Source organism: Electrophorus electricus, chromosome 15, assembly GCF_013358815.1.
Source record: "Electrophorus electricus isolate fEleEle1 chromosome 15, fEleEle1.pri, whole genome shotgun sequence".
NCBI classification, from domain to species: domain Eukaryota; kingdom Metazoa; phylum Chordata; class Actinopteri; order Gymnotiformes; family Gymnotidae; genus Electrophorus; species Electrophorus electricus.
In genome coordinates this window covers 9,098,881-9,118,825 of record NC_049549.1, presented here as the reverse complement: position 1 = coordinate 9,118,825, position 19,945 = coordinate 9,098,881, and the positions used below count along the sequence as shown (strand labels likewise).

The window sequence follows — 19,945 nt, the reverse complement described above, 5'->3', positions numbered from 1 at the left end:
CGAAGCCTGCCACAACTCAGAGATAAGGGGGGTGGGAATGGAGAGAGAGAGAGAGAGAGAGAGAGAGAGAGAGAGAGAGAGAGAGAGAGAGAGAGAGAGAGAGAGAGAGAGAATAAGGGGAGGGCATTCTCCTTCAGAACAGGGGTGGGGGGCAAAGCCACGTGGAGCAGCAGAACTGTGCTGACTTGTCCTTTACCCCCCACTTTTACCCCCCCCCCCCTCACACACCAATCAGTGGGCAAAACCCAGGTCAGCACAGCCAAAGAGCTAGAGATGCCATTGCATTACAGTATCATAGCTGCTCCACCACCAACCATGACATACACAAAGTTTTTTTAACATTCAAACTTCATAAATGTGCACTACCAATTTGACTAACACAAACACACAGCCAAAAGTATGTAGGTTACTTTAATACACACTCGAACACAGCTCAATATGCATGTTAAGCATACGTCTAATCCACAGATAACAGCACATTTCAGAGACAGCCAGTCAGAGACAAATGAGCTGATGCATTTTTGGCAGAATCTTCCTGAGAAACGGTCTCATCACTATAACAATTACACTACTAAATCTACTAAATATATTGGCTGTTATAATTCTGAAGTCTTTTTCAAATTACATGAATCAGTCACATTTTATAAATGTATTATTATTATATAAGAAAAGTAATCTAACCCTATCAATAGAAAGAAATGAGAAAAATAAAAGGGGAATTAAACACATCAGAAAAGACACTGACATTCATCATTTACAGGAATAAACTAAAAACACTATGTTCCAATTTAGAGAATCTATAGGATATTGACTCATGTTTAAATTCTCACTAAACAAGATCAATATATATATGTTATCAACCCAGTGCCAGTTAGAGACAGAGATGGCCAGTCAGTTAGAAATAGACTGACAGACCCTGTTGCTAACTCTTTGATTTGTGCTCTTCTTCCTCCCTCTTTTGCCCTTCCTGTGTGCGCGCGTGCGCAGTGAGGGAAATACGAGTTCATGCCAGAAGGTCAAAGTGCACCCCAGCAATCCCAACCAGCTGTGTCTTTCCACATCTATTTACACTGCCAGTCCCGCCATAGAGATCACACAAGCACACACAGAATTATCCCACACTACCAGTGTCCAGCAAACTATAGCAGTCCTATAGGGATTAAACACATCACTGTTAAGAAGTAAAATTATAAATCAGGATTAACAACCTGGATTTACCACAGAAATTGCAAACTAAATCAGCAAAACCAGTGGTCAAAAGACTAGAGCAGTAGAGATCACAGAATTCATCTTTAAAAATCACTGTCCAAAATGAACAGGTTAAAGTATGTTAACATACCACAGAAGACAAGGGTGTAAGAATCATCATAGATATTAAATCACAGATCAGTGGCATACATTTGATTTCAACATGGAGGGCATGTTGGGACAGCTTGTCTAGACCCACTCACAAAAAATAAAAACAAGACAAGCAAACAAACAAAAAACTAAAATAAAACAAACAATAAACACCTTTGCAGCTGGATCCACAGCTTCAAACAAAAATATGCTTTTCTTGTAGAACCGAGCCTATGATCCTTGAAATAATGGCTACCTTAAACCATAGTTACTGAGACAATCTCTCAAACCATTTTTTAAAACAGATATAGCAGAAATCCCTCCCACCCCCACACCCCATAACACTACTTCCTAAAAAATCTTGCAGTGTCAGTTACTGCAGGGAAAAACTGCTGCTTCAATTGAGGTTGGCTTTATTGTTAAATGTGATTCATAAGGCAGGGGGTATTATTGGGGCACTTATTACATCAGCAGTGCAATTTATTACCATAAAGATTATAATAATATCAGAACTACAAAGGAGATTATGCTGTAAAAGCCCATTCTACATTGACTGAAGTACCACAGACATCCCATCCTTCAGTGACCGAACTAGAGGATTAAGAAGCTAAATTAGCGTGGAAGTGAAAAGAAAACTGCCACAGGAATCAAACACTATCAACACAATAAACAAAACCTTAGTTGCTTGTATGTAATACCACTCCCCAGCCCCAGCTGAAACTAGTTCCAAGTTCAACATACACAATGCTATGCTGGATGTTTGCATTCAAGCCCATACAATGAAATCAGTGCAACACCACAGCATGTCTCTCTCACACATACACAGTACTGATTCTTATAGGGTGCCTTAGCACCCGCTAGTGGGACTATAACTCACTCAAAAGGCACAATATTTGCACCCTTTCTCCTCTTCATTAACCTTGTTTGAGAGAGAGAAGCTTTTGTTAAGTACTGGGAAGCTTTAGTTCAGTGATGGTGCTGGTTGTTCCGTATTGGCACAGACTAACCCACAAACAAAGAGAGGGTAGAAGGAAGGCCTGATTAAGCATGCTGGTGTTTCTGTGCGACTGTTCTGCTAGAACTAGTCAAGTCAGTAATGAGAACACTGCTCGTTTTGGGTGGGAATCGGCAGAGACGTTCCAATTTGATATCACAATGTTCTAATGTCAATTCAGTGCGTATTTGGATATTTTTGAAACACAGCAATTCTCTGCTCAGATTCAGATTATGTACAGCGATATTTTTTGTGACTTGTGACTTTTTGCTGGAAAAAGGAAATCTTTATTTAATCTGCCATGTTCACATCTAAAGACTTGAATTTATTGCAGCATTTCATTTACACCAGTGTATAATTATTTTCTAGGCTTCTGGTGACAATAGGGTAAATCAGAATAGGCTAAGAGAGTGTTTAGCCCCTCAATTAAATAAAGACTCCCTAGTGTCTGCTAGGTTCCATCTCTTTCACAAATAACTTTAACCAATTCTTTAACCAATATGGCATACTAATTACTTGTCTATAGATAAAAAATAAAAATCCCAAAAGCCTGTAGATATTAGGCCCTTGGTGGAAAAGCCCTAGTGAAATTATTTAGTGTGACAAAGACTGATTAGTTTTCTTTAGCTAAAATGGCAAACAATAGAACATTATATTCCACAAGAGTCTTACTAGAGTCAACAAATTCTGCAGAATCATAATGCACTAAACTTGCCATGCAGATAGGAACAGGAACAGGAAATAGTATGTGAATAACATCGGCATCTTCTACATGAAGTGTCTCACAGCGTAGCAAAGGGCGGCAGTGATTGACCGTTACCTGTTTACGTTCCCGTTTGGTCGGGGCCACTTGCTGCTGTGAAGGTGGAGCCTGCTGTTGCTGGGGGGCCGGGTTCATGATGACAGGTGCAGTGGGTACAGGTGGTGTGAACTGGGGTTGGGTGGAGTAGTATGCTCCAGCTACAACACATGTGGAGAACTGAACATTAGCACAAGCACACACAAGCTGACAACACATACCATTTCCTTTCAGATGGTACTATTAATAAACATATAAAGGCTTACAGACAGATAGATTAAGAGCTTCTCAAGGTCTCCTCTCAGTCAACATCTCACCTCCTCAATACCCTGCATTTTGTTCTAATTCTCTATGTTTCTCTTTTACACATATATAAACTGGAGCTACTAAGGCAGCATTGTTGTTTAGGGAGGCCAGCAACTAAATATAGTCAAAATCCAACATGGGAGTGAGAGAGAGGGGGAGTGCGCGAGAGAGAAGGAGAAAGAGAGGGTTAGTGGACAGACCATCAGACAGAGACAGAAAAGGGGGAAGCAGTTCTTAGAGGGAATTCCACATACGCAAACAAGAGATATGAGTCACAGGAAAGGCAAAAAAAGGAGAGAGAAGGTACTGACGGACAGGATGAAAAAGAAACCAGAGAAAGAGAGGGAAGGCGAGAGAGAGAGTGTGAGAGAGAGAGTGTGTGTGTGTGTAACAGGAGAACAAGTAGACGAGACGTCACAGTCCCACTCACAAATATCGCTCACTCACGCTGACACGTACCCTCCGCACTCCTGCTGGACACTCGGTTCCCCATCTTCCCTCTCTCCTTTCTAACAATCCTCTTACCCACTCCGTTTCACTCTTCTCCCTCTCTCAAAATCCTCCAACATACCACAGTGAGACCACGTTATTTTCTCTCTCTCTCTCTCTCTCCCCCTCTCCCTCTCCCTCTCTCTCTCTCTCTCAGCAGACTGGCTAGTTCTACGAGTGTCATGACCGTATGAAGGCAGGGCAGCAAGTGTCTGAGTATGAGTGCATGCGTGCGTGCGGACCTGACAACAGGATGTTTTTTTTGTTTTTGTTTTTTTTTCTTTTTTCTTTTTTTGACCAAGTGATTTGATCCCTTGGGGAGGATTGCACTGACAGTATTGGAAGTTGGGGGCTAAAATCACTCAGCAACGTGATAAAAATAACACGCTCCCACATGACCACCTTGACAAGAAAGTGTGCTGTGTGGATGGGTGTTTCCAAGTTTGTGCATGATAATCATACCAACAACTATATGAAAGTCATTCCCAATTGACAGAAGTTGTTTAGTCACTCTAAAGGGCGTAACTTATCCTCAATGTGATCCGCATGGAGGAACAGGGCTTTACCCAAGAAGTGAACACTCACAGCGCTCCTTTGTGGCCAGGAGGCCACGGTCAATCAAGTGCAAGCATCAATCAGTGTAAGCACTTGAAACCAGACACCTGACAACTCCTTCCCTTAATAATGGGAGCCAATAGGACCCTCACATACAAATAGGATATCCATCTAAATATTGACTGATTTACCGATACATCTTCCTACACAACAGTAGCCCTAAGTAGGTATAGATCTGCTCAAGGTCTCAAGTTCCAATGGGTTCATAAACACATGCATAGCCAATTTCAGATTTACTCCAAGTCTGACTTGGGAAATATGGAAACAAGTTAGGTGATACAATACTAGCAATCAAACAAGTGGAACAGAGCTGGAGTCCTGTAGCAGTACAGCCAACTATAAACAAGAGCTGTCTCTTTTAAACAAATACGTTTAAATTGTCCAATAGTTCCTAAGCATTATATCACATGCCTATAAATCTATAATATCTATGTGGGGGGCATGCCTTTATCACCAAGAAGTTGGAATAGACCTTGCCATTGGGATGTTAAAACTGGAATCTAAACAAGCTCTATTTATTCCAGAATGAAGCTGCCGGTGCTTATTGGAACAAGAATGCTTGGCCATGTTGGCCCTATTTTACTGATACTAGTAGGTTGCTAAATTCCATATTAGTTACAAAATGTCGCTACTAATCTGGAATTCAGACTGAAATTTTTTCCATTGTCCACAGAGATAGCTCTCTGTGCGTAAACCTTTAATTTTTTTCATCCTGATAGAAAACAAAAACCTACCATTCCATTCACACCCGCAAGAGTCTGGTACTGGAAACACAGAAGTTGCTAAGTTTTCACTGGTAGGTTCTATCATGTATGGTTCCCTCTGATTGCACCATTATATTCAGCTCTGCTAGACTAGCTTGGAAGGCTGCAAGCCTGTGACAGCAGACTGTCAATCAAGCTTTCTTAACAAAATAGTAATACTATGTCCAGACTGTTCTACCCAAGACCGAGAAACCAGTCTGATGTTTGCTACCATATTTCGGTTTGGAATCCTGATTCGCTGCCGTGTTATGGATAGTCTCACTCTTGAGCTATGGGAATGTGTAGTTCACCTCCTGCTGTCTTGAACAGCCCCATATGCAGGTTCCAGAGGTTTTCCCAGCCCTTTTCAACTGTTAAAACATCTGTCCTTGCTCAGAAGCATCTGGATTCCAACTCCTGCATGAACCCTGTTGTTTTTAACATATTAAACCTGTTTTATGCTGACACTGAGGTTCTGAACCCCCATGTCCTCATTTTAGCACAGCAGGTAGGTTATCCGGCGATCACCAGGCTCTTATTATTGGTCGTTAGCATATCACACCCATGGCCTGTACGATTCCCATGCTTAAGTTTTACTCGTCATTTCAGATCAAACTCACACTATTAGGTGTATTAGGTGGACTAGGGTCCCCTTTTTAGACTGGCTCCTCAAAAGCTCTCCTTCTCACACCATTTGAGAGCTTCTCCTGGCCACCATTACCTTTGGCTTGCTCTTTATCAGTCTGGACCAGATTTTTGTAATGCTGTTCTGTGATGAAGTCTGTTGTGAATAGATCAATATAAAACAAAGACTGAAATTAATTTCTGCTACAAAAAATCATGTCCACAATACACTCTCAAAATACTCTTTCCATTTGTGCATGCCTTTCCGGTCATGAAACTTATGAGATGTTAAGTTTTGCACACCCCCCCCCCCCCTTTTTTTTTTCTTTTGGTGAAATGGTTAGAAAAAGGTTTGAGAGGTAGCTAATACTGCCACATCTGGGTAAATACCAGTACTAGATGACAGGGAATAAATACATTAATGCAGAAATAAATTAAACTAGGCATTATGTATTTATCCAAAAACACACCAACAGTTTACAGCAGCATCTTACTACAAGGTACTGATTTTCTTCAAACACTCATTATTATATTAGAGAGCGTGAACGAAAAGCACAAAAGCCCATAACAGCAGCAGCCAAATCAGCACAAGACAAAACAGAGGGTTCAGGAAAGTCACCGGGTTTGTAATTAGGCTGCTAGGGTGGAGAGTGCTCAGAGCTAGACTTTCACATGTATGAGGACAATCGAAAATAAGCCTGATGATCTCATACAAAGACATTCCACAAACAGATTACTATTCACAGACACTACTTAGGTTTCAGTTATCAGATGCTACTAGTTACAAATAGTGAGAAACCACTGAGATTTTACAGCATAGTCTGGTTGACAAGGGCACTCTGATTACTTTGATCACCCACACACACACACACACACAAAAAGTGATCCATTCTAGCTATAGTGAGATCAGCATATGTGTGATTGGTATCCATACATACCATACTCAGCTGGGCTGGATCCAGGGTAGAACCCTGGAGAACCAGCCACCTGGTACTGCTGGGGTGTCACGTAGGAAGGGCGGTACTGAGAGAGAGAGAGAAAGAGAGAGAGAGAGAGAGAGAGAGAAAAAAAAACAAACAGTGTTTATACACATAAGAATGACTGAATGCATCTCACTCAGATTAACACATACACATGCGTGCTCAGACATGCACGCACTCACTGTTCTCTCCATCACCACATGCCATGAGCTGGAACATCCTTGCCCTGTTCCATTTCTCATTCCTAACAAAATTTCCAGTAACACAGAGTACAAGCCTACAGACACCTAAGCGCCTACACACAGGCATACACACTTCAGTGTCCAACGATAATTAGGAGAGTCGAACCAGTGACCTGACTAGCACCCTTTTGAAAGGCTATGTGGGGACATCAGCAGAATCCGTGTATTTGCATATGTCTGAATGTGGCTTACACAAAGGCATTCTCTGATACTCACGCAGGCAAACACACGCACAGGCACACACAGGTAGACAAAAGGCACCCCTACCTAAACACTTCTCCTGATCTCCCTAGAGACAGCATAGCTGGTGCCCTGCATTCATCTCTCTACCTGCTGACTCAGGCCTATTACCGACCCTGCCTGTTCTTCATGTACACCGCCCCACTGGTCAGCGTAGGGTCAAGCGCAGGGTCACGCACTTGACTGCAGAACAGAGCCTGAAACAGCGCCTATGCACATCTACTGCATACACCACAGGGCACTCTGGCCGCACAGTCTGACGGGTCACAGCACCACATCTCAGCGTGCACTCTAGCTCAAAAGTACCTGCCTCGAGTTGTCAGCTAGCTCTCGAGCTCTTCAGAAGCTAAACCGAGTCTGTTAGAATGTGAAAAAGTGAAACTGTACAATGCTGAAGTCTTGTAAAAGTGGCCTTTTAAAACTACAGTGTAGGAGAGGATGCAACAGAGGGCAACTGGTTTTCAAATGACCATTCTGCAGTTTCTGGCCTCAATTTCAACAGATGTGGAGAATGGTAGGAAAAAAATATAAAACAAAACAAAAGTATAACTCCACCAGAAGTCATGCACCTTTTGGTACAATTACAATTTCAGCACATTTGCTGGTTTGTTGATACAGAAACTAAATGAGAATCTAAGGCATTAATAATTAGCACTCAACAATCCCCAGAAACTAGCCATACAAGATAAAATATGTCTTTTCCTTCCAAGGCCTGACTAATGTGTAGCAGGAAGACCACAAAACCCATGATGCATTTCTACAGAACCACACTCATCAGGTTTCTCTCAAAGCCAAAAATTCTGAGGCAGAATGCGCGCCCATTGCCACTGATCATGGTAAGAGGACTGACATCATGTGTGAGACTGTGACTGCCTGTGTGCACGCTTCTCTATGGTCAGTGGACAGAAAAGACAAGACAAGAGGGTTGTCTGCATATATAATTATTGTCCATGATATAAATCTTGTCCATTACACTAAAAAAAACCCCAAAAAGTCCATTCCTTGTTAAAAATAAATACATACATATAGTTATAATTACCATTTACAATATAACATTTTAGTTTAAAGTAAAAATAAATAAATAAATAAAATGGAAAAGCTATAATAAACCACATATAGGCCAGGGTAAACAAGTAACTACTTAATCTAGGTTTGTAGAGATCGCATTATAAAAGTACTTGAACACCATTCCAGAGTTTAGTGTTTCATCATTCCAATAACACCATGGATGTTGTAGTATATGATAAATCTTTGGTCTTACCTGTCCATGTATGTAGTAGGCAGGGGCCTGTGAGTTTGGAAAGCTGATTGGCTGCTGTGGGATCATCATCATCTGGGACCCAGGCTGGAAAACGTGAGGAGGGTGTGTTCCATGAGGAGGAGGAATGGTCCGGGGCGCGGAGCTAGGCTGAACACGAGCAGAGTTTGCGGGTAAAGTGGCCCGACTAGCATAGTACGGCTGAGGAGAGACAAAAAGAGATTGAGAGAAGTGATGACTGATGAATATATTCAAGAAAACGATGTACCAAGCATAAAAAAACAGTAGTAACATCTGGGGAGCATTGCATTTTATACTATTCACAATTAAATATATAAAAAACAACAACAACAAAAAAATGAGCATTACATGAGAATTTCAGCCAGTAAATGAAGAAAAACGTATCCGTTATTTCCAGCCACTTTTGGTTTACCGCTGACATGTCATAAGGGACTGCTGAGGATAGGGGCCAAACCTCTCTCCATATAGCCCTTCAAAGACATGCATGCTCAGCCTTAAACCTACCCTTCCAATTTTGCACACACAAAATTATTAACTAAGGAGGACCAGCTTCCTGTACAGTTTCCTGATTGGTTAATACAACTAAACTGTGCATACATTTTTTAACTGCTATTTGCAGAGCTCAAGGTTTCTTATTTCTCACAGAGGTTTGTTATTAGTATTTTAGTGATGGCTTTAAGGATGTTTTCTTTGGAATGTTCTTTACAAAACTGCTAAAAGCAGCTTTAATTCAAACCTCTATCTTAGGTAAACTTATTTCTGAAGTATGCAAATAAAGATAAAGATTTAATATTTAAAACTTTTCTGTGGCATGTACTTATAGCCTCTTATTTTGAATATAAAACTGTTCTCACAGGGACACATAATAGACCACTAGTATGGTTTATTTTGAATTTTTAACATGCAAATTTGTGTGTTAATTCTAGCCTCAGTTTATTTCACAGCTGTAAAATAGCTAATGTAAAACGAGGCCAAGGCCTGGCCAACAGTCAGGTGTTTGGGAGGATGAATAATTGATTTGCTTGGAGTGGAACGTAGACGGTGGTCTGGATATACCCCACCCTACAGAGACATCAGAGTGGGTAAAGAGATGAGGATGGGTTACCTGCAGTGACCTGAAGCCTCCCTTCAGGAGCACAACACACAGACATGTGCGTGCACGCACACAGGAAAAGAAGAGAAGGAAAAACGAGAGAGTGCACATTATCCACAAGCAGAGTTAGTTTAACAACTGCAGCGTGCACAGAAAGCCTGTAACTCTGTGTGCGTATGCATGTGTTTACATGTATGCGTGTAAGTGACGGGTGTTAGTACCTGTTGGTGTAAAGCTCTAGGCCCTGGTGCAAACTAGAAAAAGAAAGCCAGACAGACACACAAGCAGGCATCAGTGTTCAAGCAACAGAAGCCAGAGCAGGAAAAATGAAGAGCGCTTGAACTACTTCTGCACGTGAGAACACGCTCTCGCGCACACATGTTCATAGCTAGGAGGATTCAGGCAACCGCCTACCTTTTCTCCATTACCCCCCCCCCCCACCACTTCTTTCACCCAGCACACTAACACATGTTTGTTGCTATACATTATACATTAGGCTTTTTAACTAAACAGGTCACTCTTCCTAGCATTTTCTCTGAAACCTTTCTTTGTCGTTTTAATCTGACAAGTGATTATAGCTTCCGGTTTTGAACAGAAAAAAATGTTTTTCACAGGGATACGTTACCATGACGGTCCACTAGCATGCTCTGTTTGGGGTGACATACCTGTCGGGGCTGGGCTGCGGGGTTCATTTGGGGAGGGGGAGTGGCAAAAACCACTGGTTGAGAGGCTGGAAAGTTTGGCTGGAGACACAAAGGAAGAGGATTTCAGTTTACAAAACACCATGTTATTAAGATGACACTCTCTCATCAGTTACATCTATACCAGTTAATAACTAGGTGGTGCCCACACTATACTATATAGAGTGGATACAGGAAGTATTAAGACCCCTTGCTGTACACCATTTTAATCCATCGAGCTACACTTAATCACCCATAATGACCTTGGACTGCTTGGCTTTGTTTTTGTCCTGACAAAACAGTGGAAATTGTAGGCACTTACAGACCCAAGAGTGTGCCTTTCCAAACAATGTCCAGTCAATTCAAATTACAAAAGGTGGACTCCACTGCAGGTTAAGAATAATTTAACCAAACAGGATGCAACTAATCACAATCTGGAGTGACACAGCAAAAGGTTTAAATGCTTTTGTGAAAAGGAAATAAGTTTTTGAATTTTAATTCATTTTCAAAACTGTCAAAAAATGTTTTCAATTCTTCACAATCGGTGATTAGGTGCAGACTGATGGGTAAAAATGGCAGTTGTATCCATTCAAAATCAAATCCACAGCACCATAAATGAATACATAACACAAGTGTGTATGTGTGTCTAAGGGATTCATTTCGAAACTAAAGCTAAAACAGGAAGGTTTTGAACGGGCACGTCTGGCCTGTGGAATTACCTGGGACAGGCCTGGGGAGGGTGCCGGGAGGGGCGCAGGGGGGTGGGGGGAAGTGGAAGGGGCTCCTGTCAGAGACTGTGTTGCTTTATTCATTTCATCTGGGTCTGCATTGAGCCCCACCCATCTACTGAGGAAAGCTGTGGGGAAAGAGAGAGAAGCATAATGGCTAGCAGATAGAGAGCAAAACAAAATGCACAACAAAGATACAAACAAACATCCCCCCCACCCCACCCCACCCCGACACACACAAAAACTTCGAACTCACTGTTATTAAACGTGTTGGACACTGTGGAAGGACTGTGTGTTATCCTACGCTGGCTGTCAGTCGGTCAGCCTATCAGAGGTGGGGAGGGGGTAAAGGTCAGAAACATGGCACAAACATGATGAATCTCACTTTTGCACACTGAGAACAGTGTGTGTGTGTGTGTGTGTGTGTGTGTGTGTGAGACAAGACATTCAAACAGCTTCTTTATCACTGAATGTGAAAAATTTTAGCTTTCCATGCGATTAGCACATGTAATTGCCTGGACCTTAAACCTCACTCCCAGAACATCAGGGAGGCACTAGGCCGACTAGAATCTGCTAGGCTGAATACTGGGCAGCTGTTCCTGAGTGCTTCCTGTGCCAGACAAACTTGCACTCATTGAATCCTGACTTCTCTTTTGGGTTTTCTGTTTTTTTATATTTTCCCCCTCACGATTTTCTCCCTAATTTAATTGAGTCCAATTTAAACCTGTCAGGTAACTCTCCTGTCACGCGACAGTGGCCAAAACACTCTAAAAATGATGGCGAGGGCTGTCACAAGCTTCCTCTGTGGCACGTACAGCCAATCACCATGTCTTTTCGAGCTTTGGCACATGCAGAGTCAGTGGGCGGAGCAACATACTCAGTGGGTAGTGCCATCCACCCGTTTCTGATGCATGAGCTGACTGGTTAGTAACAGGAGTCATTGTCCCTGTAATTGACAAGGTAGAGAGAGACAGAGAGAATGCCTCCCCCGCTCCCTCAGGCTCACAATCTCTCAAAGTCAGGGCAAATGCTTTTCTGTTGTGCCACTCAGAAACCCTCCAGAATAGACTTCATTGCTTATGTTGCTCTTATCACTTATTTTGGTCTTGATTGCTTATTTTGTTCCTGTTGCACTGTCTGGTGTTGACCAGAGGAGGATGGGCTTCCCCTTTGAGTCTTGGTTCCTCCTCATGCTCTTAGGGTGTTTTTTCCTACCACTGTCGACTTTGGCTTTCTCACTGGGGGCTTATAGACCGGAGGTCGATAAAGTTGCTTTGAGACAATAGCTGTCGTAAAAGGCACGCTATAAGCAAATCTGACTTAAGTTGACATGACCTGCAAGGCTGCACAGTTACATAATTAGCTAGAATAAGATGACATTCATATACTCTGTGGCCATCTGGGCTCAAGTGCTGAATGGTATGGATAAATGATGATGACAGTGTTATATTTTGCAATTACAGTGTACCTAGAAATATTTTAAAAACACACTAGTGATCCCTTTGTGTCATGGATAAAAGCTGGCCAGCTTTATTTTGACGAGAAAAAAAAACAATTAACAACATTTACATAATTCAGTTATCAAAACACATAGAAAATACTCATCTGGAACATCTGAGATTGGTCAGAATCGTCAAAGCATACTATATAAACATTTCGCGATTGGTGAAAAACTGTGGAAATATCAGTATTGCAAAGGCCAAAACTTCAATAACGAGTAACAGACGATATATTGTACAGCCCTTCTGGGCTCAAGTCTTCCATCCTGATACTGGACTTGGCAGCTGGGAGGAGAGTGAGCCAGTCATTTACATCGCCAATTACGTCCTAGCAAGCAAGAAAGGTTTACTGCATATTGATTTCATGATGGTGTCCGAGTAGAGTCACTATGTGCAATCACAATGCAAAATCAAGCTCTGTGTCACTGCAGAGGTGGCTAAAACACAGAGCTCTAAGAGAAAAGTGCAAAGGAAAATAGAAAGGCAAGATGGAGACTAAAAGTGGTAAATTCGACCAGGCATGGTACTGTCTGTCACTTTTGGGATATGAATCGTGACCAGTAGGGGACAGCCATGAGTCTGTTGACTGCCACAGGTGTGCTGGGAGCTGGTGCAGAACAGCAGCATGGTGAGCCATGAGGGTTGAAATGCACTATGAAGGCATTTGTGACTCATCATTGGAGTCCTCAGTTTATGCCAAGGTCAGTGGTAATGACCATGCCTTTTTAAGTCTCACCAGCACCTGACTAACTTAAACCAACTCTGGTCCTACTACCCTGGGAAGACTTGATGCCAACATCAGTCTAGTATCTACCCGTTTACTCGGTCATGAAGACCTTGCGTGATAACTAGATGGTTGAAGAAGCCCTGAACTTGCACACCCGCATCAGCAATGCAGATATGAAATATCAAATATCACAACCTTTAGTTCTGTCACAGCAGAAGATACATCTCACTGGTACTATAACTACATAGCATCTGTTATAAGAAAAGCAACAAGTAGGAGATTTCAGTGACTGAAATAACAACTACACAGGAATAACTAATGACTGACAGACATTAGTGACTAAAGGTTTGAAACATTTCTGAGCAGGTTTGAGTGGGTCATTAGAGTCATATCAACCAACTTGGGATGGCCTGCAAACTAGTTTACAAGATTCCAATGTTCAATGGTGTTTCCATACAAGTATCCATATACAATGTTAATATTATTGTTTTTAATATTTCATAATTAAACACATAGTAGCATAAACATGTTTCATTTTGAACTTCAAAATAAGTCTACTGAACAGCAATGATGTTCAAGACAGCATATTGTATAAGAGCAATGATGTTCAATACAACATACTGTATAAGAGTCTAATGATGGCTAACCTGCAAATGTTTTTCATGCAGGAACTTAAATGATTCAAAATCTTTACACAGCATAACCAAAAAAAGCTGTCAACAATACATCTATGCTTTTAGTTTCAGTGTAAGCTCCTTGTTAAATAAGCACAGTCTCCATGTAGAGTAATTACTGTATTCCTGATATTTAGAGTGGTGGATAAGTCTTGGACAATATAGCCATTAATAATAATCAAAAATCATCAAAGTAAGCATTCAACAAATGCAGACCAGCAATGTTTTATGGCCGGGGGTGGGGGGGTCATCTCCCAAACACTCCTTGCTTTGCATACTTGGGGGATGGGGAGTTCAGTTAGTGTTGCATAATCTCTAAATATACCCAAGGACCCCCCCCCCACGAAAACACAAGAACAGACACACATGCAAATAGCACACATACAGCTGAAATCCCATCTGTGCCTCTTTAGCAGTTCGGACACAAAACATGCATTTGAGATATTATCTGCAATTTGAGATGGTGCTCACTAGTGTGGCAACCATGCAATGGTGACTAACAAATATAACAGTTGCAAACAAACACACACACACACACACACACACAAACACACACAAACACACACACGCACACACACGCACGGTTCCAGCATGAAGGTGCAGTGGGGCTCTGCCCATTTTTTAGACAGATAATGAACTTTGACTGGATGGCAGTTTGGAAGATTGTCAAATACTTAAGCGGAGTTTAGGTGGTGGTGTACTGATTCAGGCATCCAGATACAAACATGTTACTGCGCTCCTCTAGGAGGGTAGACACAAACTGACTGCTGGCTTATGACAAAGCCACCGACTTCATAAAGAGTCTTCACACTTTCAATTTGGGGCTACTTTTGAGATAACAGGAGAGATTTGGGTCTCCTGTTGAGATTGGTCTGGAAATTGCCATTTCATCAGCTGCAACGATTTAAAATAATAATAAATGAAAATCAGCATCTCAATCCTATTATATGATCAGTTGGTACTTTAGAACTGAGAGCATTACATCAATGAGCCACATTTTATTCACTCTACAAAAAGTGTCCACTCATGCAGGGTACCAGCCTGATCTGCAAGCCAACCTCCATAACAAAGCAGCTGGCCAGTCTAAAATGTCTTTAATGACTACCACTGCGCTTCTTCAACAGTTTAATTGTTGCAAAAAAAAAAAAGGGCTGCACAAAAGAAAACGATCATAATAAATAAATAAATAATAAAGTGACAGAAATCACAGAAACTACATCAACACCGATAGAACAGCAAGCCTGCCTGGCACTGTGCAGATGCTGTATCTACTGCTTTACACGTCCTTGTACACGGGTTGAGTCCCTCATTCCCGGTGCGGTAACGCGAGATGTGCGGCGGGTGTGTGAGTGTAGCGAGTCGCCATGTTTGGTCGCGTCTCCGTCGGGAGCGCTAAAAGAACACGTGAAAGGTCCAGGCTTTGGCGCGCGCTGCCGCTCGCGTCAGTTAAAACCGGCGTCCCACTACAGTCGAACATTAATTGGCAGAGCAAAGCTGTAGTATGATAAAAATAACAAATCAATAAATTATTCTAATTACTGTCTTGTGAAGAACATCATTAACCAACAACGGTTACAGCACAGACTTTGCAGATAGCTGTGTAAAGCTAGCTAGCCCGTTCATTCCTCGGGGCCTTGACGTGTCAGCCCAGTAACATCACCTTCATCCCAGTAACACCACCCAGTAACTTCCACAAAGGCTAAATAGCAAGAATGTATATCGGATACATGCACAACACAACATCGCTGGTATTGTAAAACTTGGACAAGTAGCTAGTATAGAGTTCCGGGCTATCCCAAACCATCACGACTCATTTCGACTGAAGATTAGCTAGCTAAAATAGATTTATCGGTATGCTTCAAATTCAGGACCACTACCACGGCTGTCCGGTTCGCTAGCTAGCCAACCCATCTTACCGCACAGCTATCTAGGCCTGTAACTACTGATGTTTCAACTGAAAGACAAGACACCTAACCAAGCTAGGTTACTACTCAAGTCTGATTTGACATGTTAGCTAGCGTTAGCGATCTAACGTTATATCATCCGCACAATGAAACTCGCTAGCTAGCTTGTTTAACGGACATATCAATCCAAGTGACAAAAAGAGAACATTACACTATAATTCCCAACCTACCAGCTCTGTTTCACTATTCAGTCGGACACTAACAATGTCAGAATACCATCTTAGATAAAGTTACAAGGGCCAACGGAAAATAACTCAAGAAACACTGTACAAAATGATCAGCGATGTAGACAAAATTACTGCTGAAACAACTCAAAAGCGCGCAAAATTAGCTATAATAGATACAGTACTTGCTGACATTTTGGCTGTACCTTAAAACAGTAATTTCGAACAACGTCGCCTCTGGCTTAGCGGGTTTAGCAAACTACAATCCTTCATCCACGGACACTGGCCTGGACTCAAGGCAAACCCTGCATTCTCATTAAAACGTTAGCTATTTGTGCAGGAGCCGTATATTAATCTTCCTCTTTGACAAATGTCAGAGGACCCTTTAGACAGTAAAGTTACAGCTAGCTAAACTAGATAGCCTGCAATTAATTGAGCAACGAAACAGTGCTGACTAGCGAAAGGACTAATAGGGATGGTCACTCGGAGCTTCATGTAACTGATGACCAATACAACGCAGACATATATCTAAAGTTGAAAACGTATTTGATTTAATTTAGCTAGTAACTAACCACGTTCTGGTGTATACTGCGAAGAATCGCTAATCTGTCGACGCTTAACGGGCTAGCCAGAACCAGGCTGTATTATTGCTTACTCACTACTAAGTAAGCCATAAACCAACGTGACACATATACAACCCCATTCGCGATACCCAAATTTGGCGAATGACAGCAAGCAGCTAGCTCTTTATCTAACATTATTGTTATCTTGCCATCAACACAGATAACTAGTTAGCTGGCTCAGTTGCTAACCGGCGAAGTTAACGGTTACTCACAAGAAAGAAGCGAAGTTTTGTCGTGGATCAGTGACACCGGGAACAAGGGGGTCTTTCCAGAGATGGCTGCCCTTTCTGTGCAACTTCGTTTTACAGATTCGAGCACTTATCCTCAAGATCCAACATGAGATTATACGATGTCCGATTAGAGTGAGGATAAGCACTGGTACGCATACAATATTTCCCTGCGAAACACAACAAAACAAGACGGAGACTTGTGAGTTTACAAACTACTGATAAATGCCGCGTCCCTGTAGGGGGGCAACAATGACGTCCACCAAAGGAAAGCATTTTTCAAGAACGCAGAAACCCTTATATCGGTTATTTTTTAAAATAAAAACGAACAGAACAACTATGACGTTACCTTTCTCCTTGAGTCCGTAGGACCGGACAGAATCCCTCCGGAAGCTTGCAAGACAATTTCCGTCATAATGACAATAGGAATTCCCTGTCAGGTGACAGAGAAAGGATTGAGAAAGGACGACACGTTTCTGATTACATGTTTTAAACATAGACTATATATACCGTCTTTGGTTTTAAATAGAAAGTGTAAAGGTGTTTAAATAAATGCTGCCCCGCTTAACATTTACTTTATTTATAAGGTATTCTGTGGTTCAAGACCGTTAACCTCAAGACAGTTAAAAACTCCCAAGGGGCATTTTCACCAAAATATGTCCCTTTATGGTCATATGAAGTCAATCCAGTCACTGTATAATGATTTAAGAAAGTCGACATACAGACTGACATATAGATTCATTACACAGGTTATGTGTGTTAATCAGCAGTATAGGTAAGAGCAGCTATAGCGATTCTACAGAATCTTGCTTCCACTGTATAATCTTAAGTAAGTCTGTGGTAAAAATGTTGGCATGGAAGTTCCCAAATTTATGTAATTTAGCTGAGAATATAAAGAAATTGCAATTGTAATTACATGTGATACAAATGGTTGTTAAACAGATTTGCTCACGTCATGCCAAAGCTCAAACCTTCACCCACCCTCCCAAATTACACTACTAGGATCATTAAATGCACAAATGCAGAACTAGCTCACATCTGGTGTCTTTATCTTATAGGAAAGATTAAAGTTTCAGGTGGAGTTTCAGAATGACAGGAAATGACTGAATGCATGCAGTATAAGTGGATGAAATGCTGCTTCAGAAACTTTGCATGGCAGTGTACTGAGCAGCTGCAGGGAGTTTCCTCTGAGCATGAATTAAAAGCATTTCTTGAATAACATACTTCATGATAGGCTGTATTATAATCTGTTTGAACAACCATATAATAACTTTGCCTATTATAACTACATGATAGGCTAAATAGTCCATATAGTCCATATGCTGACAGTGTGCACAGTGTGTACAGTGTCCTTTACTTAAACTGAGCTGCTAGCTTTCTCAGCAAAGCCATAGAATTAAAAAGATGTGTGTGTGTGTACACTTTTCTTGTTTATGATATTTCTACCTTGTTACTCCATCTGTAAACAGTAGTACTTAAATGTCCTGTTTTGCAGCTGTCTGTGAAAGGCTGAGATGGAGCATATTGATAGAAGTAAGTGAAATACTCTTAAAGCAACACAAGAGCTTGGGCCCAGTGATGAGATGCTGATGAATCACTATTTATATGGATTTACACTGAAGTGGGAATTTAACTGTTTACAAAGGTAGGTAGGAAGTTACTGTTTAAATGTTATTCAAGTCATTTTTGTTTCATGTTTATCAATTTAAAAATTATTTGGTGTTTTGTAATTTTGAAGTTTTAATTACCCAAATGTTCTGGTAATTCTAAAAATCATTCCTATTGATAATTTCGTTTCAATACTAGGAAGTAAATAGCTTTTCACTATCTTTGCTCCTCACTCATTTTTATATTTGTTCTACAGACAAGATCCAAGTCCTGACATCCAGCAACCCAAGTACCTGCCCACTGGATCCCATTTCCTCCTCTCTGGTCCAGACAGTTTTGAGAGATCTGCTTTCATTCATCACTGACATCATTAACAACTCCTTATCCTTGGGACATGCTTACTGCCAGGGTGGTATCAGTCCTAAAAAAGGTCATTCTTGACAGCTCTGACATATGAAATTACAGACTACTATCCCTCTGCTCTTTCCTCCCAAAGGAACAATCAGTCTACAATCAATCTTTCTCACCCAGAACCAGTTCCAGGATCTGTACCAATCTGGCTTCAGACCACTGCATTCCATAAAAACTGCCCTCATAACAGTGAGAAAATTCATGCTGCCAGAGCAGACAAAATATCATCTGTTCTGATTCTTCTGGATCTTTCTGCAGCCTTCGACACAGTAAACCACTACATCCTCCTCTCTGTTCTCTCCAACTTTGAAAACACTGGATGGCAATGGTTCTAGTCCTATCTGAAGGGGCAGTCCTATCAGTTAACATGGAGAGGATCCACATCCACTCCATGTAGACTCCACTGGTGCCTTGTGAACTAACATCTACTCATGCTTTCTCCTATCACTGCTATGCTGACAACACTCAACTAATCCTTTCCTTCCCACTTTTGGACACTCAGATTTAGAGTTGTAACTCAGCATGCCTGGCTGGCCGCTTCATAAATGATGGTTCACGAACTGAAGCTCAATCCCAGCAAGATCGAGTTTATTTACATCTCTGGGAATCCTGGTCCTCACTGTTACCTCACAGTTTCCTTGGAGAGCTCCCTGGTCACTCTGTCTAAAGCTTCACATAGCCTTGGTGTAACTTTGGACGACCAGTTATCTTTCTTGACTTATGTTTCCAACCTGACCCTGTCATGTAGGTTTCTCCTGTACAACATGCAAAGGATCCGACCTTTCTCTCTCAGGAAGTTACCCAGGTGCTTATTCAGGCTCTTGTCACTTCAACACCCGAGTACTGCAAGTCACTATTTGCTGGTCTTCCTCTACAAGCCATCAGGCTCCAACGATTA

General features: G+C 41.6%; 1 protein-coding gene across 2 annotated transcripts in view; it reads right to left on the bottom strand.

The window, feature by feature from the left end:
• LOC113580383 (eukaryotic translation initiation factor 4 gamma 1) overlaps positions 1 to 17,468 on the bottom strand; it is a 33,110-nt gene extending 15,642 nt beyond the window's left edge. Inside the window, exons 1-11 of one of the 2 annotated variants that reach the window (XM_035533928.1) lie at positions 17,378 to 17,468; positions 17,014 to 17,198; positions 11,407 to 11,475; positions 11,142 to 11,278; positions 10,408 to 10,485; positions 9,964 to 9,996; positions 9,755 to 9,775; positions 8,632 to 8,829; positions 6,847 to 6,931; positions 6,006 to 6,065; positions 3,153 to 3,292 (exon numbers count right to left, since the gene is read on the bottom strand). In XM_035533928.1, the coding sequence (XP_035389821.1) occupies positions 3,153 to 3,292; positions 6,006 to 6,065; positions 6,847 to 6,931; positions 8,632 to 8,829; positions 9,755 to 9,775; positions 9,964 to 9,996; positions 10,408 to 10,485; positions 11,142 to 11,234 (708 nt within the window). In that variant the 5' untranslated portion in view covers positions 11,235 to 11,278; positions 11,407 to 11,475; positions 17,014 to 17,198; positions 17,378 to 17,468. The remainder of the gene's footprint in view (positions 1 to 3,152; positions 3,293 to 6,005; positions 6,066 to 6,846; positions 6,932 to 8,631; positions 8,830 to 9,754; positions 9,776 to 9,963; positions 9,997 to 10,407; positions 10,486 to 11,141; positions 11,279 to 11,406; positions 11,476 to 17,013; positions 17,199 to 17,377) is intronic. The other variant, XM_035533929.1, reaches the window with a different exon arrangement.
• Between the last annotated feature and the right edge of the window lie 2,477 nt (positions 17,469 to 19,945).